The sequence below is a fragment of the Gallinula chloropus genome (genome assembly GCF_964237585.1).
Source record: "Gallinula chloropus genome assembly, chromosome: 5".
NCBI lineage: Eukaryota > Metazoa > Chordata > Aves > Gruiformes > Rallidae > Gallinula > Gallinula chloropus.
In genome coordinates, this window is record NC_140090.1 from 22595175 (window position 1) to 22615376 (window position 20202).

The following is a 20202-nucleotide window of genomic DNA, read 5'->3' on the forward strand; positions in this document are numbered from 1 at the left end:
TTTTTCCTGCCACGGTCATAGATTAACTATGGTATCATCTAGTCTTCTTTTCCTATATGCAAGCATTAATATGCTGATACTGTAGAATGACAAGCAGCCCGTGTTCTATAGGCAATTTTGCACACAAAATTTTCCAGGTAATATTTAATGATGTATTCTATGCTTTACCTTTTCATAGTTCTGAAGAACCTAAAGCACCACAAAAAAAGGTAAGATAATTTTTCCATTTTCTAAAGTAAAAGCTTTAGTCCTGCAATACATAAACATCTTCTCTTTACTAATCACGGTTGTGTTAACATATATTAACACTAAGAAATAGCTTTTCATGTTGTGTCAAATTTTGCATTGCTATTCTTTGTCTTTCCATTGATAACAGATTTATTGTAGTTTATGTGTACCCCATGTTTCTTTTTGCATTAATGTGAATCCTGATGATTCATCTTCAGCACAAAGTTCTTCTGCAGCTGTTCAACACAAGTGATGACAGAGCACAGAAACGCCAGCCTATCAGGGGCACTGATGAAGGTGAGTTCCTTCTCTGCAGAGTTTTCTTGAGCTACTGAGATTTGCAGTAAATCTCTCTAAAAATTCTCTAAAAAAAGGGTCTAAAAATAAACGAATGTACCTACCTACCGTTTGGCCTGAAGCTGTGCTAGCCCAGCATTCTCAATCAGTGATTTGAAGTGCTCCTGTTTTTTTCCCTTAATTACTTGTGCTATCCAAGACTCTGCTTCCTCAGAGGAAGATGTAAAAACCTTTAAAATAGGGCTTGAACAAAGCAGTTAAGGACCAGTACAGACAGTGTCTGTGCAGGTAATGGCAGTGTGATCAGTACTGGGTAAAGAAGGTCATGTTTGAGCCTCTGTTTCCCCTGTGTAGTTTGAACTAGCTCTTCCTTTTTGAGATAGGAGTGGAGCAGGTAAACGTGCCGTGGATCTCTGCTGTGTGACGCACAGTCTAGAAAACAAAATCTGCTAGTTTGCCCTATTGCTGTTCCTTGATACTCTGAAGAGATCAAGGTAAAATTAACAGCAGTGTATCAGAATATAATTTTCAGTTGTGCTGGCTTTTCATATTGTTCTTTACATCAGGCAGGTTAAAGCAGTGCCATGTGAACAAAATCCTGAGCTCTGCCGATGAGATCTGTTCACTGTAAACAATGATACATACCCCTTAAAACTCATAAATCGGAGGATTTCTTTGCAGCTGCTAGGGCTAGCCTCCCAATGGTTGTTTTGGTGCATCTTCATCACACAAAATAGCTTCTGCTTCAAGGTGTTTGATATTAAAGGATAGCTCTCAGTAGTGAACAATGGTAAAAATATGGGAAAGAATGCAAGGTCATATAGCTGAGAAAGCTGATGGCATAAATTGAACCAACAGAAAAGCCATTTCAAAAGCTGGAAGGAACAACATATGAACAGCAGACATCCCACTGGGCATACAGCTTCTGTTGTCCACATCAGTGTTTCTTCTAAGTCTGCAAAGAGCAAAACAGTTGCTGCTGTCGTGGAAGTACCAGTTCTAATGTCTGCATGGACAGGCAGTAACTGCCCCCTTTGTGTGGCTGCACCTTTCTCATTTGTAGGGCAGGCAGCACACTGAACACTGAAGACCCATGGACAGCTATAACCCCAGGGGCTGCTTGGCTTGGCTTGACAGCTGAGCTGAAGAAGTATTTTGCAAGCAGCTTCTGTCTTAAAGTCGTGTCACTTTAGGCTGCCTTGCTTTTTGCAGGCTAATGTACTATCGTATTGATTTCTAGGCAGCCAGAGACCTGAGTTCATGTATTACTCTGGGAACCAATTTGTACTATACACTCAAGTGTATTCTTATTGTTAGGCTATTTTCTTCATTGTCTACAACATTCTTGATTCAGCAATTATATACTTGCTTGTAAAAAACAGGTTGCAACACAGTTTGATTCAAGTTCTGATTGTAACCAAAATTCTGTTTTCAAGTCTATTTTGTAAATATGAAAAGTATTTTCCTGTAATTAAGAGAGTTTGCAGCCAGTTTTTGTGACTCTTGAAAAGAAGTGTTGATTTAAAATATTATGTCTGGAACATAACAAAATGCTAGATTGAATTGACATAGATAAATAACGTAGCAATGCTGAAACACTAGTACTTCACAGTTTACTAAAAGCTCAGGGAAATCAGAGATTTCTATACTAGAAATTGAAAACCATCTGAGGAATGGGTAGTTATCAGAACTGTAGTGATTTATAGTTCCTTTATTTGTTTGATTTGTGAGGAGTGGTTACTGAAGTGGAAGTAATTTGTACAGTAAAGTCTCTGTGGTTGTTACAAGGGGCATACACAGTACAATTTTTTTTTCCTTAGTTCTGTTTAAGGTGTACTGCATAGACCAAACCTATACCACCATCCGGGTGCCAGTGTCCTCTTCTGTGAAGGAAGTGATCAGCGCAGTAGCAGATAAACTGGGTTCTGGAGAAGGCCTCATCATAGTAAAGATGAGTTCGGGAGGAGGTACTGTATTTGCATCATCTTAAACACTTCTCACAGTGAAAGCATGTCAGGAGACATGCTGAAAGACTAACTCAGTCAAGACTTTTGCATCCATGTGCATGTTGAGCCGGTGCACAGGTTCTGTCTTAGAGCCAAGTCCTTTCCCTACTGCAGACACAGACTAGAACTCACATGGGAGACAGGAAAAATGGAGAAGCTTGTGCATCTGCATGTTTCAGAGGAGAGCTACCCTGTTTCCTTCACTGTAAGGCTCCTAAGAGCTTTCTAAGAACAGATAAAGGAGGTAAGCATGGGTAATGTCAGGCTAGACATGTGGATCAGCAACAGCAGAAGCCTGCAGTGCATATGGTCCTGTAGTGGTCACTACCATTCTGGGCACTCTGTCCACGCAAACCACTACTGGGCAATGCAGTTCCAAGCCCACTGACCTAGTGTTGTCAAAGGGCTGGGAGGCAGCCGCCCACTGCAGGCTGTGGAAATGAAAGAGTAACTGCAAGGTGAGTTCGGCTGGAGAACTGGTGTTGCTGAAATGCTCTGGTTGAGTGTGAATGTGTGGACACACCCAGAGCTGAGGAGAGCTGTGTTGGAAGGCATTTTTTGCAGAAAGTGATGACTGCCAAACACTTCTGAGAACTGACACCAGGAGGCTCTACTTTTTGCAGCTGCAGCAATTTTTTATTATCAGATTTGCTGACAGCCAGTGCATGCTGGAACAGACTGTTCAGCAAGTTACCTCATGATCTTTTCTTTACCTGTGATGTGATGCTCTTTTAGAGCTACTGTAATGAGATTTGAATACAGTTGCATTTCATCGTCTCCTTTTGCAGCTACTGTCTTCCAAGGTAATTTCTATTAAGAACAGCTCTCCAAATGCTTGCAGCTCAGAGAAGTATAAATAGAGTCCCTAATTATGGCTAATTTTTTGCAGGCAGTTTCTAGAGATGGCAGCACAGGCTTCTTGTCTTGTCTGTACAACATGGGGCTGGAATTCCAGTTCTGTATGCCAGTTCTGTAGGAGGTGGGTTTGGGCTGAGCTTGTTGTCATGTTTCTTCAGTAAAGAGGACCTTGCAGTCATCTACTGTTTATCCTGGCCATTAGTTGACTGTGCAAAATTTGTTCCCAGAAGGGAGATCTGTGCAGCCATTGGATCAGTCCTGCTGTGAATTATACATACATACATACATATGGTAAATAATCTTTTGTTTCATGTTCACAGAAAAGGTTGTGCTCAAACCTCATGATGTTTCAGTGTTTACCACTCTCACTGTTAATGGACGGCTGTTTGCTTGCCCACGTGATCAGTTCGATTCACTGGTACGTATATTCTTCAGTTTACTGGAACACTTGGCCCTTCTTGCATTATCAGTGCTTCAGGTAAAAACTAGGGGAAACATTCAAAACAAAGGGCTTGTCACACTACTATGGGATGAGCCCTGAAACTAAAACAAGGTAACGTTATAATTTCCATAACGACAGCAGAAATATTTCTGATCCACATGACAGCACTTGATCCCAGTATTCTCTGTGTCACACTGAGCATGTAGGAAGAGCTGAATATTGCCACTAAGACTTGCAGTAATCCCTGATTACACAATTATCCCCTCAAGGCCACAGGGATATATTTTTGAAGATAGATGTTACCAATTAAAGCATTCTGGAGACTTGGTTCCAAGAGTAAATTCCTTAAAATCTTTTATTTCTCATCCTTACGAAATACTATGTCAAAATCTCAGAAGATTCTAAATAAAATCACATAAAATATTCCTGGTAGAAATATTTTTTCTTAAGTAGAATTGTTCATAAGTACTTACAGTTTATACAGTAATTCTAACGATCTCCATGGGGTCTGCTTTTATAGAGTTTGATTTGACTGTACTTTTTGTTCCTTTTATTTCATTAAAAACAAATGTCATTGCCAAGTCATGTCAGCATGAACTCTATTACTCCTAGCCTTGTTTCAGCCTCCTGTATGCTTTTAACAAGCCACTTAGTATGTATGCCTCATTTCTTTTATACATATGGCAATGTCTTTGCTTTGCTGCTGCTTTCAATTTAGTAACCAGGGAATGCACATCCAGCATACTGTAGTTCCACGCAGAGACACCTCTTGTTCAGTTTATTAAATTCTGGTGTTCCCTTAAGGTTAATTAATCCTGCCAAGTAGAAACCCTCATGGGGCATGCAGCTCTGAAGTAGGGGTGTTGCATCGGTACAACTGCACTGGGTACTTTTATATGGCTCTCCATTGCCTGTGTCACCAAGTGCCATTACCTTTGGCACCAAGTTGTCATGACTTTCTGTGCCTTTTCCCCTCTGATACTTACCATGGATCAAGTACTCTAAATGCTACAGGGAGCTTTAAGATACAGGGCTGCAATGTGCTAGTTTTCATCAACCGGACTGACTTCAGTAGGAACGAGGGAGGGACACTGAGCACCTTTGGAAAGGTTCTCAGCACTGCATAGCAGAAAACATCCCCTTATCAGCTGCGTTTTTTCAAAGAGGCCTAAACAAATGGGAAAATGTTGCAACCTTACCTCCCTCCCAGTGTAAGCCTTTCCCATTCCAATTTCTGACTGCTGCCCGTGCACGGACATTTATTCACATCACACTTGGAAATTCCCACGTGAAAACTGTTCTGGGTTAGATGAGTTTTCAAAGATGCGATGAGTTTACATCTAAGTGCCTCTTTCCTAGCCTTGGAAAATATGTGTTTGTTATGGTAACAGCTATGTTGTGTTCGTCTCTAAGTAGGGGAAAAAAAAATATCCCTCTTTCGGTCTGTGGGCAATTCTCTTTCCACAGATTTCCACTAATTAGGAATTTCTACACAAAACTGCTGTACGTTTAATTAATACTCTGTCTTAAACTAAAGAAATCAGGTGTTTGTGCAAGTCCCAATACAGATATTAATGGCTATCCTGATTTTTTTGTGGTACTACTTTGCTTATGCAGGCTATTTATTAAAATTGTAGATGGAGCTGCTCAGGTAATAATGCCTGTGGTATAGTTTAATTCTTTTTATTTTGTTCATATTATGGTGATATTTGAAAGGTATTTTTTGCCTAGAGTACAAAGCAAGAACTTGTACAGAAAATAAAGCTCCTCTACACTGTGAGTTATTGAGAAAGAGACTTGATGTATTCATCCAGCCAGTCCTTTTCCTATTTGGAATATAATACTCTTATATAAAAGGGGATTAATTTTGTAAGCTCATTTTCGATAGTGCCGTATATAAATACGGTCTGTTGACTCAATTATTGAGTTTGTACTCGGAAAGGAGCCTGTTGGCAGTTCCTTGGTCTGTAATTGTCTAACAAAGACCCGATGAGAAAGAGAACTTGTAAGTAAACGATACTGCCCTCTCCTGGAAGCGGAACAGGGGAAACGGGAGGTCACGGGGAACTTTACCCCGTAACGCCCGGGGTTTGCAAAAGGGGTGGTTGGGGGCATTTCAGCAGCGCTGGTACGACATTTGTCCCTATTATATACAACAGATCTGACCTGATCTCAAGCCAAGTTTTAAACCCCTCTTTAATATAAGATTTACTTGGGTGCTGAACTGTGGATCGCGTCCCATTTGTCGCGTGGTATATGGAAGTGTCTTTCAAAACTGGTTTGTATCCGAATGATTTGAAGGATCCTTTCTCATAACACTGGGTGCATTTATTTTTAATTAGCATAGCTGTGAGTTTTGCAGTCACAAACGGTGTGTTCCTGTGCTGTCAAAGAAAGTATGAGGTTTATTTTATAAGTGCCCAGAAGATCTTCCAGTCGCTGCAGATTTCTGAAGTGTGGCAGATGTAATCATTCTCATCATTACAATCAGTAGTTTACAAAAGTATTTGGCTTGTGCTTTTTGGCCTCCTTACTTGTGTATGTGAAAAAGGAAACGCAAAACAAAAGACCTATGCTCCTAAACAGACATGCTTTAGTTAGCACAACGTGTATTGAAGTATTTATTTCTGGCTTCAAATTTTAGAACAATGCTAAAAATAACACACTGAGAACAGTCTGTTTTATTTCCTTACAGTGCCTCTGAAGAGCTTTCAGAATTTTCCTGACTGTCCTGTGCATAGTGGATACTGATTTTGCACAAGGCTTCTCATTTCCTAATGCCAGACTGTGGTTAAAAGCAAATTCCAGTTTTACTATGAGAAACTTGCTTAGAAAAGTGGTCACACTGGGGGAAAAAAATAATCAGAAACATTATGGAAGAAAAGCACCAATAATGCAATTTAGTATTTGTAAAATATTTTATACCATTTTTCCTTTTGTAGGCACCATTACCAGAACAAGAAGGACCATCTACTGGTACAGTGGGAACATTTGAGCTGATGAGCTCCAAAGACTTAGCACATCAGATGACAATTTATGATTGGGAGCTTTTCAACTGTGTGCATGAGGTATGAGTGTCTTTCTGTTGAGACAGAGACATCTGTTAGGAAATGTTTAGCTGTACATTGTAAGTTTGCACATTATTATTTGCAGAATTTTCTCTAAGCTTGATTTTAAAAAATACTACAATAAATCCACTTGCAAGTTTTGAAAGTATAAAACACTCTTAATTTCATAGGCAAAGAGCAAAACTAAAGTTAAACTTCTCCTGAACATGTGCTGCTTACTGAATTATTTTGTGTGATTTAAGGTATTAAGCTATTTATACATAGTCTGTAGTTCGGTTTTTGGTGTACCTGAGCTATTGTCTACTGGATTTGCAACCTGAATCTTTGTCATCTGTTCAGTAGTGAACATAAATTGCAGAACATGTTTCAGGTTAGATACCTTGCTAGTCATTCTTAGCCTCTTTTCTCTATCCAACAGAAGAGATTTCTAAAAAAAATAAATCCCAAACTGTTTTCTTTTTCTAGCTGGAACTGATCTATCACACTTTTGGAAGGCACAATTTTAAAAAGACCACAGCAAATCTGGACCTGTTTTTAAGAAGATTTAATGAAATTCAGTTCTGGGTGGTCACTGAGATTTGTCTTTGCTCTCAACTCAGCAAACGTGTTCAGCTGTTAAAGAAGTATATTAAGATAGCAGCCCAGTAAGTATGCAGTCAACTGTGAGCTGGAAATGAGGTTCAGTATAGTCAATTTGTTATTTTTCTTTTCTATTTTCAGTCAGCCACACAGAGCAGAAGTTAAAACACACTCTTGGTGGTAATTCTGTGCATTTCCTTATAGGGCTCTATAGAACTGTGTTAGCATATATTCTTCTTTGTTGTCTTTCTCTCCAATCCTCCTTGATTTGTGATCTCTCAGGGCCATGTTTTCATATCAAATTTGTGAGTAAATAGATTTCAGTTCATTAGGAGAATCCTTCATTTACCCTTACCTGCATTAGCAAATATCAGTGTGTGAATTAGTAAATATTAAAACTTAGCCTTGATTTTCCTGAGAATAGAATTATTTTACTGGTGCTGTTCAGGAAACCTGTTCTCAGAATTGCCCCAAGTGGGAAAACCGAGAGGGGAGAGTAAAGAGATGTAGTACAGAGATGACAAAGCTCCCGTTACCTTCAGTCTGCTTGGGATATTTTTCTAATACTCTTGTTTAAAAATGCAACGGTATGAATGTCTTCATTTCCTACTGCTGGGTTTGAGGTTGGAGATTTTATTCATATTGAAACTAAAATTCTTCAGAGCCTTCATGCTGAAGACATGTCTTGACTCCTCACTACTTGAAGTCAGGGGTGAGGGCATGACTGACCTGCATGGCTACAGGTTCTTGTCACTGTACCCTCTTCCTTCCTTTCCAGTTCCTGGCGTATACATTGCATTCCCCCCGTCTGAACAAAGGTCTGTTGAGGTGTGCAGCAAGGAACAAACTGCCTCTTCCAGCGTTTGTCCACGGCTTTGGGCATTGTGACTAGAGGACTTTAGGCAATCTTAATGAACAGAGAGGTTATTACTTGCAGTTAAACCATGAGTTAGTAATTGCAGATAGCTGAAATCGGTGTTCACACCAAAACTGCACGTGAGCGAGCCTCCTTTTGCGGAAGGGCCTGGTCTGCAAGCACCAGCCTCTCTGGGATTGCTTTGGGTCAGACTGCGGCTCAACGAAGCTGAAGATTTTCCAAATCTAGTGGTGGGCATGCAGGATCAGGTTTATAGAGCAGAGGGCAGAATTTACCTCTTTAGTTTCTAAAAATAGACACAGGGCATATTCCATTATCTCATGCGCCGGCCTGGCAGGCTGTGTCCAGGAGAGGGCACTGGCACCCACACGCAGACACGTCGGGGTCTTTCTTAACTCAGAGACACGAAAGGGAAAAGGTTCAAATACGGTAAATTAAGATACAACAGCAATTTCCGTAAACACTTGAAATCAAGTATGCTAAAACGTACAGTTAAATATCTCCTTAACAACCCGCCCTAACCCGTAGGCTCCTTGGTTCATGGGTTCAATCCTATGCTATTTACAACAGCTTGACAACCTCCTGTTTACTTCCATGTTTCTGGTATCACTACAATGCTAAAAATAAATAGCTAAAAGCAGTCTGCTCTGCTGAGTCCTCTTTGTCTCCTAAAAGCAGCAAAAGCCGAAGCACAAGATTTTCCCCCACACAAACCAAGGGGGCAGGTTTAATTGCAGCCGCTGGAAAGGCGCTGGGAAGTTTTGCCAGGCGGCTGCCCTCGGTGCAGGGCTGCCATGGCAACAGGTGCTACAGCGTGCGGTAAAACAAACACAAAGTGCACCCAAGTTAGAGGGGGGAAAAAGCCAAGGAATCGGATCAAAAGATGTGGGCCCGGGCCTTGAAGCAATATCTTTGAGGAAGTTTTGACTGTGAAGATCCTTGAGACCTAATGAGAACTTTACCCTAGCTAGAAGTACTAGACTCATTAGAAAAGTGTTTGGGGAGAACAGCTCAGTGCTGCACTATTAATCTCAGGCATGACTGGTGGTAACAAGATGCCTTGCACGTACTGATTTTCAAAGACAACTGTCACTGAGAACCCTGTTTCGGTTCTGCAACTAGGGGCTCAGATGCCATACCTGAAGGCACATCATTTTGTGTCTGCCACCCCACGCACCCTGTGATGTGTGCTCCCCATCTGCGCGGGCAAGCGCGAGGCCAAGTGCTGGCTCCAAGTGCTGTGCACATGTGCTTTCAGTTCCAGGAGTCACTGTTGTCTTTGCATCTGCTGGGAAAGGATGTAGAGGTTACCGGGGTCATCCCTTTTCTCCAACCATTGTAGGATTAAACTTTCAAACAAAAGGAAGAAGTAAACTGTTTCCTACAGTGACTTTTTCCTGTATTAATGTTATTAGAAAGGCCACCTAGGAGATGCTTGCACATACTCCTATGGATATCCACAAACCCAATTTCTGTGCATTTCCTCCTTGCAGATATACCTACAGGCTATTTAGAAGCCTTCTTGTGTATCACTATACTCAGACACTTTCATTAAGTTTTATAAAATCTTTCTTTCTATACATGAGTGTGTGTTTACAGGGAAAATGCTGATTAATATGTTCATGTAAGTACTGAGATTTTAACCATGTGTATTTATGCTAGAGACAAGTGTGTGCCTATATGTGTGTGTGTGTGTGTGTGTGTGTGTGTGTTCACAATTCAGGAAGATTTTTCCAATGCAGTCCATTTTAGAAGACAGAGGGACCTTCTCAGTGTGCTGTGGTGCTTTGGAGGATGCACTTTCCGACATTTTACAGCATCTATGGAGCGGAGCCACGCGCCGCTGTGGTGACCACCTCGCAGTGGTCCTCTGTACAGAACTGAGCTGGTTCCTGTAGAGCCTGTAGAATTCACAGAATATTTGGTGTACAGTGTCAGACATCAGGATGGATTTTAACAGGGACTTTGTCAAATTACATTGTTTAACAGAATATTTGGCAAAACTTAATTTTTAGAATGAAAGAAAGATTCAAATTATATATTGCAGGTACATTTGCAGCTGCCTACTATGTTTGAGCACTAGTGCTGTGTGGTACTAATTATTTTTCCATGCCACAATTTATTCTCAATGTCACAGGCTATGGACAGATATCCCTTTCTGGATTTAGTTGTGCCTGGGGAAGAGGTTATCGCTGACAGCCTACCCTGGCTGCTTTTCATCCTTATCTCCCCTCAGATCCACTAATGAGGCACTGCCTGACCTGCTCTAGTCAGAATAAGTTGGGGTAGTTTTACATTTCAGCTTATCTTCGCTAACCTCGCTCACTGTCCCTAATCTGATGTGGGAGAATTTGTATGAGCAGCTCTGCCAGAAGATCTGAGGGGGCAGCAGTCTCCAACAGACAGACCATCAGATGGGTGAGAGTGTTTTTTTCACACACTCAGTGTTCACACAGTGCAGGCACAAGTGAGGCCCAGATCTAAAGGACTCACCCACTCGATGGGCAGAAAAAACAGAGTAACAATAGGGTGATGCGGCAATTATGGAGTTGGACAGTAGGATGTGATGATTCTACTAATTTTGTCTGGAGCTGAGGATCCCTCAGAAGAGCTAATAGCTTCAGCAATGAATAATAATAATAATAATAATCTGTGAGTCATAATTTGAATCTTGTGAAAATTTCCTTTGTAAACAGCAAAAGAAGCAGAGGCTGAGGTTCTGAAATCAGATACTGGTAAATCAATTGTTAAAGACAGCAAATTACTTTGCATGAACCTAGCGAGACACAAATTTATAAGATCCAGGCTTTGTTCTTTGTCTTCCCTTCCGACTGAGTCAGTGAGCCACCTGATGCATTCCCAGCTGCACGGGCTGTTCCTGACAGATCGTGTCTGTGCCTGCATATGGTGTGTTGGGTCTTCCATAATAGTTACATCTTCCAGTTTTTCCTCATTGGTAACCAAAGTTCTCCTTTGCATTAGGGATGAAGGGTGACCTAGAGCTCCTAGTGCCTAGGACCTCTTTAATGATGCTGATAACAAATTCTTTCCTTGAAACATCCTAAGGAGTTCCAGAATCTACGAGTACTAGTACAATTGTACACAGCAAGAGAGGTCACTGACACACAGGCATCTCCAGACAGCTGGTCTTCTCCCTTTAAAAAGACTCATCGCCCCTGTAAACTGCAATGAAGATCATCTAGGGACAGCTTCCAGCACTCGGTAGCTGTTCAGAAGCTGTCAGCAAGTTCTGCAGCAAATGAGGTTGTGGACCAGTTGCTTCCACTGTTTCTGGTATTCCCTGGGACTGAATTGAGCCCAGCTTCAGGGCTGTATTTCTGGCTGGGGAGGAACTTCAAAGACTCCTTTAATGTCCTTGCTGAAGCTGGCTCTGGGTGAAGTGGAAGCAGGGGTCATCTTAGGAGGGAAGGGAAAGGAGCCTCCAGAGTGTGGTGAATTACGTGCAGATCAGTGGTGTGCTGCAGGTGTTCTGGACAGGGCTGCCCACTTTTGGTCACATCTGTGATAGATGCCTGCGTTCAGGACTCTTCAGACTGTTGTGTGTACTCCTCTGACTGATGCATGCAACTGAAAACCTGTCCCTTTGTGTTTCAGCTGTAAAGAATATAAAAATCTGAACTCCTTTTTTGCTATTATTATGGGACTGAGTAATGTTGCTGTGAGCCGTCTCTCATTAACATGGGAGGTAAGTCTTAGCTAAAATCCTTTCCCAAGAAGTTTGACTGGGATTTGTGCTTTTAGTTAGCAAAAAACATGAATTGGGCCTTTATTATTGATAAAGTTTGGTCTACCTTTAGCAGAGGCTGACATGTATTAGTAAGGTGGTATTCCCATAGATGTGTTGAATACTTATAAGCAGTTAACAAGAGTGACAACAGCAGCTTCTGTTGATGAGGTAAACTGCCCAACGGGGTGAGCAAGTTAGCCAGTTAATCTCTTACATCAGCCCGTCCTCTGACTTGATGGATCATGTAGTGAGATCACTCCATAGATACTTCTCTAAAATCCATGCTCTGTTCATAGATATTATTTTCTGATCTCCATACGGACTCTGATCCCCTTTTAAAATGCAGCTTTTCCCTAAAATTTCTGGGATTCTTTCTGACATGCATTCCCCTGCTTATTGTCACTTCGGTCTTCATTCTCACTCAGAGCTTCCACCTTTTTCTGTGGCTTTGCCTCTTTGCATGTGAGTATATAAAAAGGGGTGCGATGCGCCGCCGGGCGAGGCAGGAAGCACACGTAACCACCGGGAACATACCGACTGTCAGAAGCAGCGCAGGTTTCAGTGTGCATGTATTCTGTTCATTAGAAATTCAGAACAGTTAGTGTGATGAAGATCATTGATGCAACTGAGGCCAAGCTCTGAACACCTTTAAAAAGGGGCTCTGAAGTAGGAGCTCCCACTGACATGTCCGAGAAGACACCAGCCAGGTTTGCCGAAGTACCCGTGGTGTATATACAATTGGTGTTAAAGGCAAAGATTTGCAGAGCCGTTTCTCAAAGTAATGGCCCTTCATTTGTGGCTACTGAGAGGAACAGTTGGAAGAGCAGAGACAGTAGGGAGTAGTATGAAAAGAGGGAATTGAATGTATGTACTACACAGAGCAATGTGAAATGGGCATGGGCCTGAGCTGGAGTGGCACAGATCGTTTGTAGGTGTGTGGGGTATGAACCCGAGTTCAAGGAAACGTTACCACTCTCTGGTGCTGTAGGGCAGGTGGTTCATCAAGAGAATCTCTGCAGTTTGATTTTTAGCCAGATATATATGCAGAATATACTTAAATCCAAACATACCAGGACTTGATTTTTGCTATATTATCATGCATTTACATTAGTTGCATGCACAAATTAGATATTTGCAGGTGCAAATGTCCAATTATACCACTTATTTCACAAATACCTAATCTGCATGCATATGCAAACTAGGCACACAGTTGTTCACACACATCATTAAAAATTAGGCCCTTGCTGTGGCACAGTGTAAATATCTTGCTAGGGTACACACTCCAAATGTAGAAAGTATTGCAAAAAATAATTTCCGTGCTATAAAGTCTCTATTAATTTTTAATGTTACTTGCTGCCAGTAGTAGTCTGATTTAATCAGCAAATACAGAGAAATTTCTTACTGTAACTAGAAAGCTGACATATTCTGAGTGTGCATAAAACAGTACTGTTACCTCTGAAACAGATTTATAGCATGTTTATAGCCTTTATATTAGAATTATTTAATACGTATAACATAACATGAAGAGGAAAGGAAATATTTAGTAAAGCCCATCTCATCCCAATCCCAGCATGATCAACTGACAGTGATTTATTTGTGTAGGTATTGTGGACTGAAAAGCTACTCATTAGTTTATTCCCCAGAAAGCACTAGAGGCCCTTGGCTGCAGGGCATGTCAAAAATTTGGTGATACAACAGCATGAACAAAAAAAAAAACCTTCTGGAAATGCCCAGGCTTGGATTCGAGTGTTGGCAAGGGCAGTTCATCGTAGGTGTGAATAATTAAGCTGAGCTACCCCTACACAAGCTGTGTGTGAATGATATTTTCAGATAGGCTGTGATCAGGAACGTCCTGAAACCACTGACTTGCACTTTCACTTACATTGTGAATCCAGTGATTACGATGTGAGCCAAACAAAAATCCGAACCTAAACATCCCAAAGGAGTAAATTCAAGTTGGGGTTTCAATCAGGATCCAGGTTTCATGGCTGGTCCCGTCTCTATTTATAATCTCGTTGCTAGGAGACATGTTGTATTTTAGATTAGCACATTGTTAGAAATATCTGGCAAAAAGAGCGCTTTACTGACTTAGGGCGTTGTAGAAGGAACTAGCATTTACAGTGAAATTGCCACACAAATTGGATTTAATTAAGGTTTGCTATTTTTGTTTTTATTAACAGAAACTTCCAAGCAAGTTCAAGAAGATCTATGCAGAGTTTGAAAGCTTAATGGTGAATAGCAATAGATCCCTTATTCTATGCACAATCTGAGCTAATTCAGTTTCTGAGTAACTGATTTGAATTCCTTGATTCAGAACATTTTATATGTCCTTGTTTGACTTTAAGAAGTTTATGATCCCATTTTAGAGCTGCTAAAACAAGTATGTATGACTAATAAATTATACTCTTAGGAACCTACTCTGAGAGAACTTATGTACCACTCAAAGTTAATCTGGGAACTCAGAAAAGCTTTATCACTTGTTTTCCAATAGTACATATGGGAAATTATATTTTCCAACCTGGATTTTTCCAGGCAATACATTTTAGTGTTACAGCATATGCAAAACTGGATCTGCAGCTGCAAGGAGGAAGGAAAAATGTGTGGTTCCTTTTATGATTATTTTTTTTTGTAATCATATCTTACCTTGCTATGTGGCATGAAAAATGTTTGTGTTTAGTGGCTGCATTCTCATCATGTAAGCTGTATGGGAGAATGATAAAAGGTTTCTTAGTTTGCAGATGCACTTTTAAAGCCACAGGAGAAAATAATGATTTTAATAAATGCCGTGACATCTAAATGAATACGTAGTGTCTCGATACATATAATAATACATATTAGTAATTATTTGATTTCCCTTTTTTTCTTCAGGATCCATCAAGAAATCATAGGGCCTACAGACTAACTGTAGCTAAATTGGACCCTCCAATAATTCCTTTCATGCCACTACTTATAAAAGGTAAGCTTGGATGTTACCAGAATTATTAACTTGAAAGCTATTTGTCAAATATTTGAAGAATAAGAGTAGCAGCAAGAAAAAGCAAAAATCAATCTCAGTGTGAGGTATGATCTTTTTCCATTATAAAAAGCATGAGACAGACAAGAGAAACTGCTTTAGTACATCTGAATATCATACCTCAATTTTACTAGTCTTAGAAATGCTGCAAATTAAAAATGAAATGTTTTACTTTTATAGCTGCTTTGCTTTTTGTAAGGGATAGATAAAATGTTCAGCTGTTTGGTATGGCCATGATTTGGTAATGGGCTTTGATGTGGCTTTCATTTCCACAGACATGACGTTTACTCACGAGGGAAACAAGACATTCACTGACAATCTAGTCAACTTTGAAAAAATGGTATGTATGGCACACTTGAATTCAAAATTTAAAAAGATCTCCCTGTTCTTCTCTTCAGGAGTGAACTTTTCCACAGTGACTTTCAGGGCTAGAGAAAGCGAAGGCAGAACCAAGAGCTGCCAAAAATAGTCTGCGTTGTGCAGGGTGCCTGGGGTCTCTGGGTTTCTGGAAAACCTCACAGAGGTGGAGAAGAAACTGCCCACTGAGCCATGCACAGTCAAAATGTTTCCTAGGAGAGGCAGCAGCAGTGACAGGAAGCAGAGCAGTTAGAGACACTTTTTAACAGCCAGTTTGGGACTGAGCTGTAATTTTAACTGCTGCTCCTTCAAACAGGACTGAACTGCCTCAGGCTGGGATAGTTCTGCATTGCTCCTCAGAGAATGAAAGGAGCTTTAATACAGAATGTGCACAACATCAACATCTTGTTTTCCCTTTTCCTTTTAGCAAGTGAAACAACTTCTGTTACATGGTTGCTTTTACATTGAAAAGGGGAATCAATGATAGAAAGCTAGATTATGCTCAGATTTTATTTCTTTTAAATCCTACACCTAAGCTGTCATGATTTCAAACCTTACTGTCAAAATCTGCAGGCAGGCAACTTCCCAGGGCAGAAATGTCAACTGAAACTCAAGTTTCTTAGCAGCGAGGAGCCAATTTCTTGGTTGCTACAGCCATGTTTTTAATTAATGTGGTTAATGACACCTCCATCTGTGAACCAAGGTGAGCCAAGCCCAGCTATGAGCAGCTACCCTGCAAAACCAGACCTGACTTTCTGTTCGGGCACTGAAGCTCTATTCAGCAGCCGTGCTAGAGCATATCCGCTCTGGCACATGCTTCTGCTTGCTCTGAGTACTGCACCAACCAGAACCACTCCGTGGTTATTTCCACTGCACTTTAGAGGAGCTTGTCTTACCTTCCAAGCACTGATACCTTGGAGGGGAAAAAGAAGAACTTTCAGCTCTTGAGAAAACTTCACAGAGAAGCGATCATCACTCTGGATTCTTCTCTTAGATTTCAGTCTGGAGCTCCTGGACAGCCTCTGTCCTAGGGTGAAAATACTTCTGTACTGAGCAGAGACTTTGTTGTGGGTAAATGGTAGTGCTAATGCCTGAGTAAGGGCCTGACCTCACTTTGCTGTAATGACATTCTGTAATTGCATATGCAGACTGTGCTGCTGTCTCCTTCCTAAGGCCTGGAGCCTCCTACCTGCAGAAAAGGACTTTTTTTGGGGACTGACTGTGCTAATCATATATATATATATATATATATATAGTGTAGAAAGTAAATATCCCAGGGAACACAAGGGAATCTCAGACTTGGCCAGAGCACCTCCAAACCAAGAGGGATGGCAACTGCATTGTTATAGCCATGGCTCTGTGGCTGGCTCCATGTTCCACCTCACTTGGCCTACTTACACCTCCTGAGCCAGAAAAGCCAGTACATCCACAGCCCTCAGAGCCATATGCCTCTGGCTCTTGTCTACGCCTGATTATCTGTAAAAGCCATTACAGGAGACAGGAGCTTTCCTGTGAGCACTTGCCCATGGACAGAAGTTCAAACCAGGCTTGCCATTTAGAAAAGGTTCTGCAACACTCTGTATCGCAAATTTGGCACTGCCAAGGCCAAGAGTGAATTTTGTAGTAGCTTAAACTGATCCATATCTGGGCTGCTGCAGGTCTGCCCTTTTCACCCGAGTCTGCACATCGCCTTATCTTCAGAAGCATGTTATCTCCAGAACATGGACTCACTAGGAGTACCCAAAAGTTTTAAATAGAATTTTATACTGCAGGAATGTCGTATCACCCATTTTGATTGGGAAGCTGACCTGTGAGCATTTCCTTCAGGGGGGGAAAGTGAAGATCAAATAATGTATTTTTGACGCTATATATTTTTTTAAGAATCAATGTAATGTCTCATGTTCCTCCACACAACAGAAAGGGAAACAGTCTCTCAGTATCCTAAACCTTTCTTCAGTTAGTGCTCTACCTAGAAGATCACTCTGCTGCTTCTCCACACCTTGCTAAAAGTGTATCTTTTGTTTTTAATGTTCTTCACCAGCTCTTCTGCATGCCTCTGTGGTGTTTTTCTTGCTTTTCTCTCAAGCCATAGCTCTTCAAAGCAACATGTATTCAGATTCCACCCACATAATTCATTCAAATCCTAATGTGGACCTGGCAGTTTTTAGATTTTTGTATGTGTCATCAGGTCAAGCAAAGAAGAAAAGCCTACTGTTAAACTTCAGTCGCTGCCGCCTACTTGTGTTAAGCTTACAACTGTCATATTCACACATAATTGCCAGATATTAACTAGTGAAGACAAGACCACTCAGCCTTATTATCAGAGATAACTCTCAGATAAATTCAGCTCTCTTTTACATAAGTATAAATGCGAGGCAAATCTGTGATGTTATTTTGCCAGTTTGAGGAGAAAAGCAGAAACCAGAGCTCCTCTCAGGAATCATGTGCTGCCATTTGTTGTTCCTGCCTGTTTGTTCTGCCACATGATGTTCTGTCACAAGCAGATGGAGGTACCTCCAAATAGTGCTGGGAGCCACTCTTACTGATCTGTCTGAAACGTCTTTGTTCTTTGGAAAATTATTTCCCTTCATCCATCCTAACTTTGGTGCCCGTTGAAGTTTATGAATAACAATATCTGGGTAGCTGCCACCGGTGGTGCCATTTGCCACAGGAGGAGGTGGGTCCCTCTGGCTCTGGTGTAAGCACAGTGATGAAACTGAGAACAGCCTCTGGCATCGTATCTGCATTCTCACCACAGAGCTCTGATCCCGACAGCTGATGTGCTGCTGACAACTTTATTCCTGTAACCAGCAGCCAAAAGTAGAAGTTTGATCTAGTGGCATCTCTTCAGCTGAAACAGCTTCCTTTAAATCTTTTATGTTTCTGATGTTTCTGTTATTATTTATATTAAGTGATGCATCTTCAAACACGCAGGAGCTGTCAGACAGCGTCTGAGCCAGGAGTTCCCCGAGTGCCAGAAACAGCAAGGCCTGGTTTCCTAAACATTTGTGTTTCAGGGCTGCCGGAGCTCTGCTCAGGGCTTATTTTTTTGTGGCTGGGGCTCGCATGGTTTCTTCATGGCTGGGGAATTCTGTGTGAATAAGCTTTTGTCATAACATAGGAACTTGCACTACAGCCTCTTCCCTGAAGGAGACAGGGGAAGAGGGCACTTGCACAGTCTTTCTCTCCTCCACAGAGAATTGGTAGGAGCTTTCTTATGTTTGAAAACTCTGGTTGTCTCTTTCCAAATTTGACAAAATTATCCAGAGAAGAAAGGGAAAACAGGCAGATGGTGTTAAACCACATTAGCCTAGGTTTGTTGGGGGTTTTTAACAAGTCAACCTAAAAAGGAAAGGGCCTGAGTCATTTCTTTCCTGCTGTGCTTCCCTACAAATCTGTCTTGTCAGAGGTGTCGTGGCAGAACTGTGGTATTGGCAGTAGTGAGGGACATCGCTCTGCAGAGTGTTGCTGAGCTTTACCTGCTGCTGCTTTTTAACTGCCTGCTCCTCCTTCCCCTTCCACATCTCCTGATCCCCACGGATGCTTCTTTCTTGGAGGAGGCTGTGAGGATGGGGAGGGCAGGGGCATCTACCCAGGGAAGAGAATACCATCTGTGGTAGTGCCGCAGCTATGTGTGAAAAGGGAAGTTTGTAAGTGGTTCCACTTGGTTTGTACAAGATGTGGGCAAACAATAGTGATGGGTCAGAAATAGTAGCACTCTTTGTAGTTGCACTGCACTTGTGTAACTTGTGCCATTTATTGCATGAAGCAAGGTGAGAGTTGAGGAAACACACATTTGGCCTTAAAATCCAGCCTGGAACATGTTATTTATACTTTTGTCAGTAAGTAGCCAGAATACCTAAATTGCTGGTATTATTACCCTAAGTCTTTAGTTAAAGACTTTGTCTTCAATACCAAACAAGATATGGGTTAAGAGAAGTGTTGAAGGTCTTTTCCTTGTCTCACTTGAAGAAGCTGATGGAGACAAGGTGCAAGCTTGTACCTTGATGTACCTTCTATGCTGGCATATACTCCATAACCTTGTGTGGTAAAACCTACCCGCATCCTTTCTCCACTAGTGAGCTGGCAGTAGATGTTGGTTTTAAGTGTTGCTTTAGAAGGCCCATCTATGTAAAAACTGAAGACATATTTGTCACAGAGGAGTAAGGAATGAGTAGGCCTGTAAAGTTTTTAAAAGTCTTAGTTATATTTTGGCAGGCTGAGGAGATCTTGAGAGCTGCAAGTAGGTGAAAGATAAAAAGGTGGCAGTAGACAGCAAACACAGTTTGTGATCTAGGATACACATTTGTGTTTCAAGTCCATTAATGACTCTCTCTTCAGGTGGCAGAGATCCTCCAAGGCTGTAAGTAGTATTTCAGTAGCACTGGTTCCTATAAGCTCCATATGCTTTAGCAGATAGAGGACAACCTACAGCCTGCAGTGCAGTACAGGGCAATATATAACATTCAAGTGACGTTGCGTTTATAGCTATAGATTTAGAAAAAATTTAAAAGCCCTTTTCTAGAATTATGTCTTGCCAGGGACAGGAAAGTGAGGGAAGTGCTGAGCATGACTCCCCTTGAGGACAGGCAGTATTTCATACTCTTGACCACTTACTGATTTCTGCTCTTTTCAAACCTCTGCTGCATAATGTTGCACGCTGGCTGCCAGTGCAGAGTTTTGTCTTCACAGGCAGCGGGAAGATGCAATTATTTGTGAACTTTATCAG

The 20202-nt window shown here is 41.3% G+C and overlaps 1 protein-coding gene across 3 annotated transcripts in view; it reads left to right on the forward strand.

Annotated features, from left to right (window-relative positions):
• The window catches only part of RAPGEF4 (Rap guanine nucleotide exchange factor 4), a gene marked incomplete at both ends in the record, with an annotated part of 148512 nt that overhangs the window by 123402 nt on the left and 4908 nt on the right, over positions 1 to 20202 (forward strand). For all 3 annotated transcript variants that reach the window (XM_084264845.1, XM_084264846.1, XM_084264847.1), the window contains 10 exons: positions 179 to 209; positions 447 to 525; positions 2346 to 2492; positions 3710 to 3807; positions 6774 to 6899; positions 7365 to 7543; positions 11971 to 12061; positions 14284 to 14334; positions 14972 to 15059; positions 15392 to 15456. In XM_084264845.1, coding sequence (XP_084120971.1) covers positions 179 to 209; positions 447 to 525; positions 2346 to 2492; positions 3710 to 3807; positions 6774 to 6899; positions 7365 to 7543; positions 11971 to 12061; positions 14284 to 14334; positions 14972 to 15059; positions 15392 to 15456 — 955 coding nt within the window. The remainder of the gene's footprint in view (positions 1 to 178; positions 210 to 446; positions 526 to 2345; positions 2493 to 3709; positions 3808 to 6773; positions 6900 to 7364; positions 7544 to 11970; positions 12062 to 14283; positions 14335 to 14971; positions 15060 to 15391; positions 15457 to 20202) is intronic.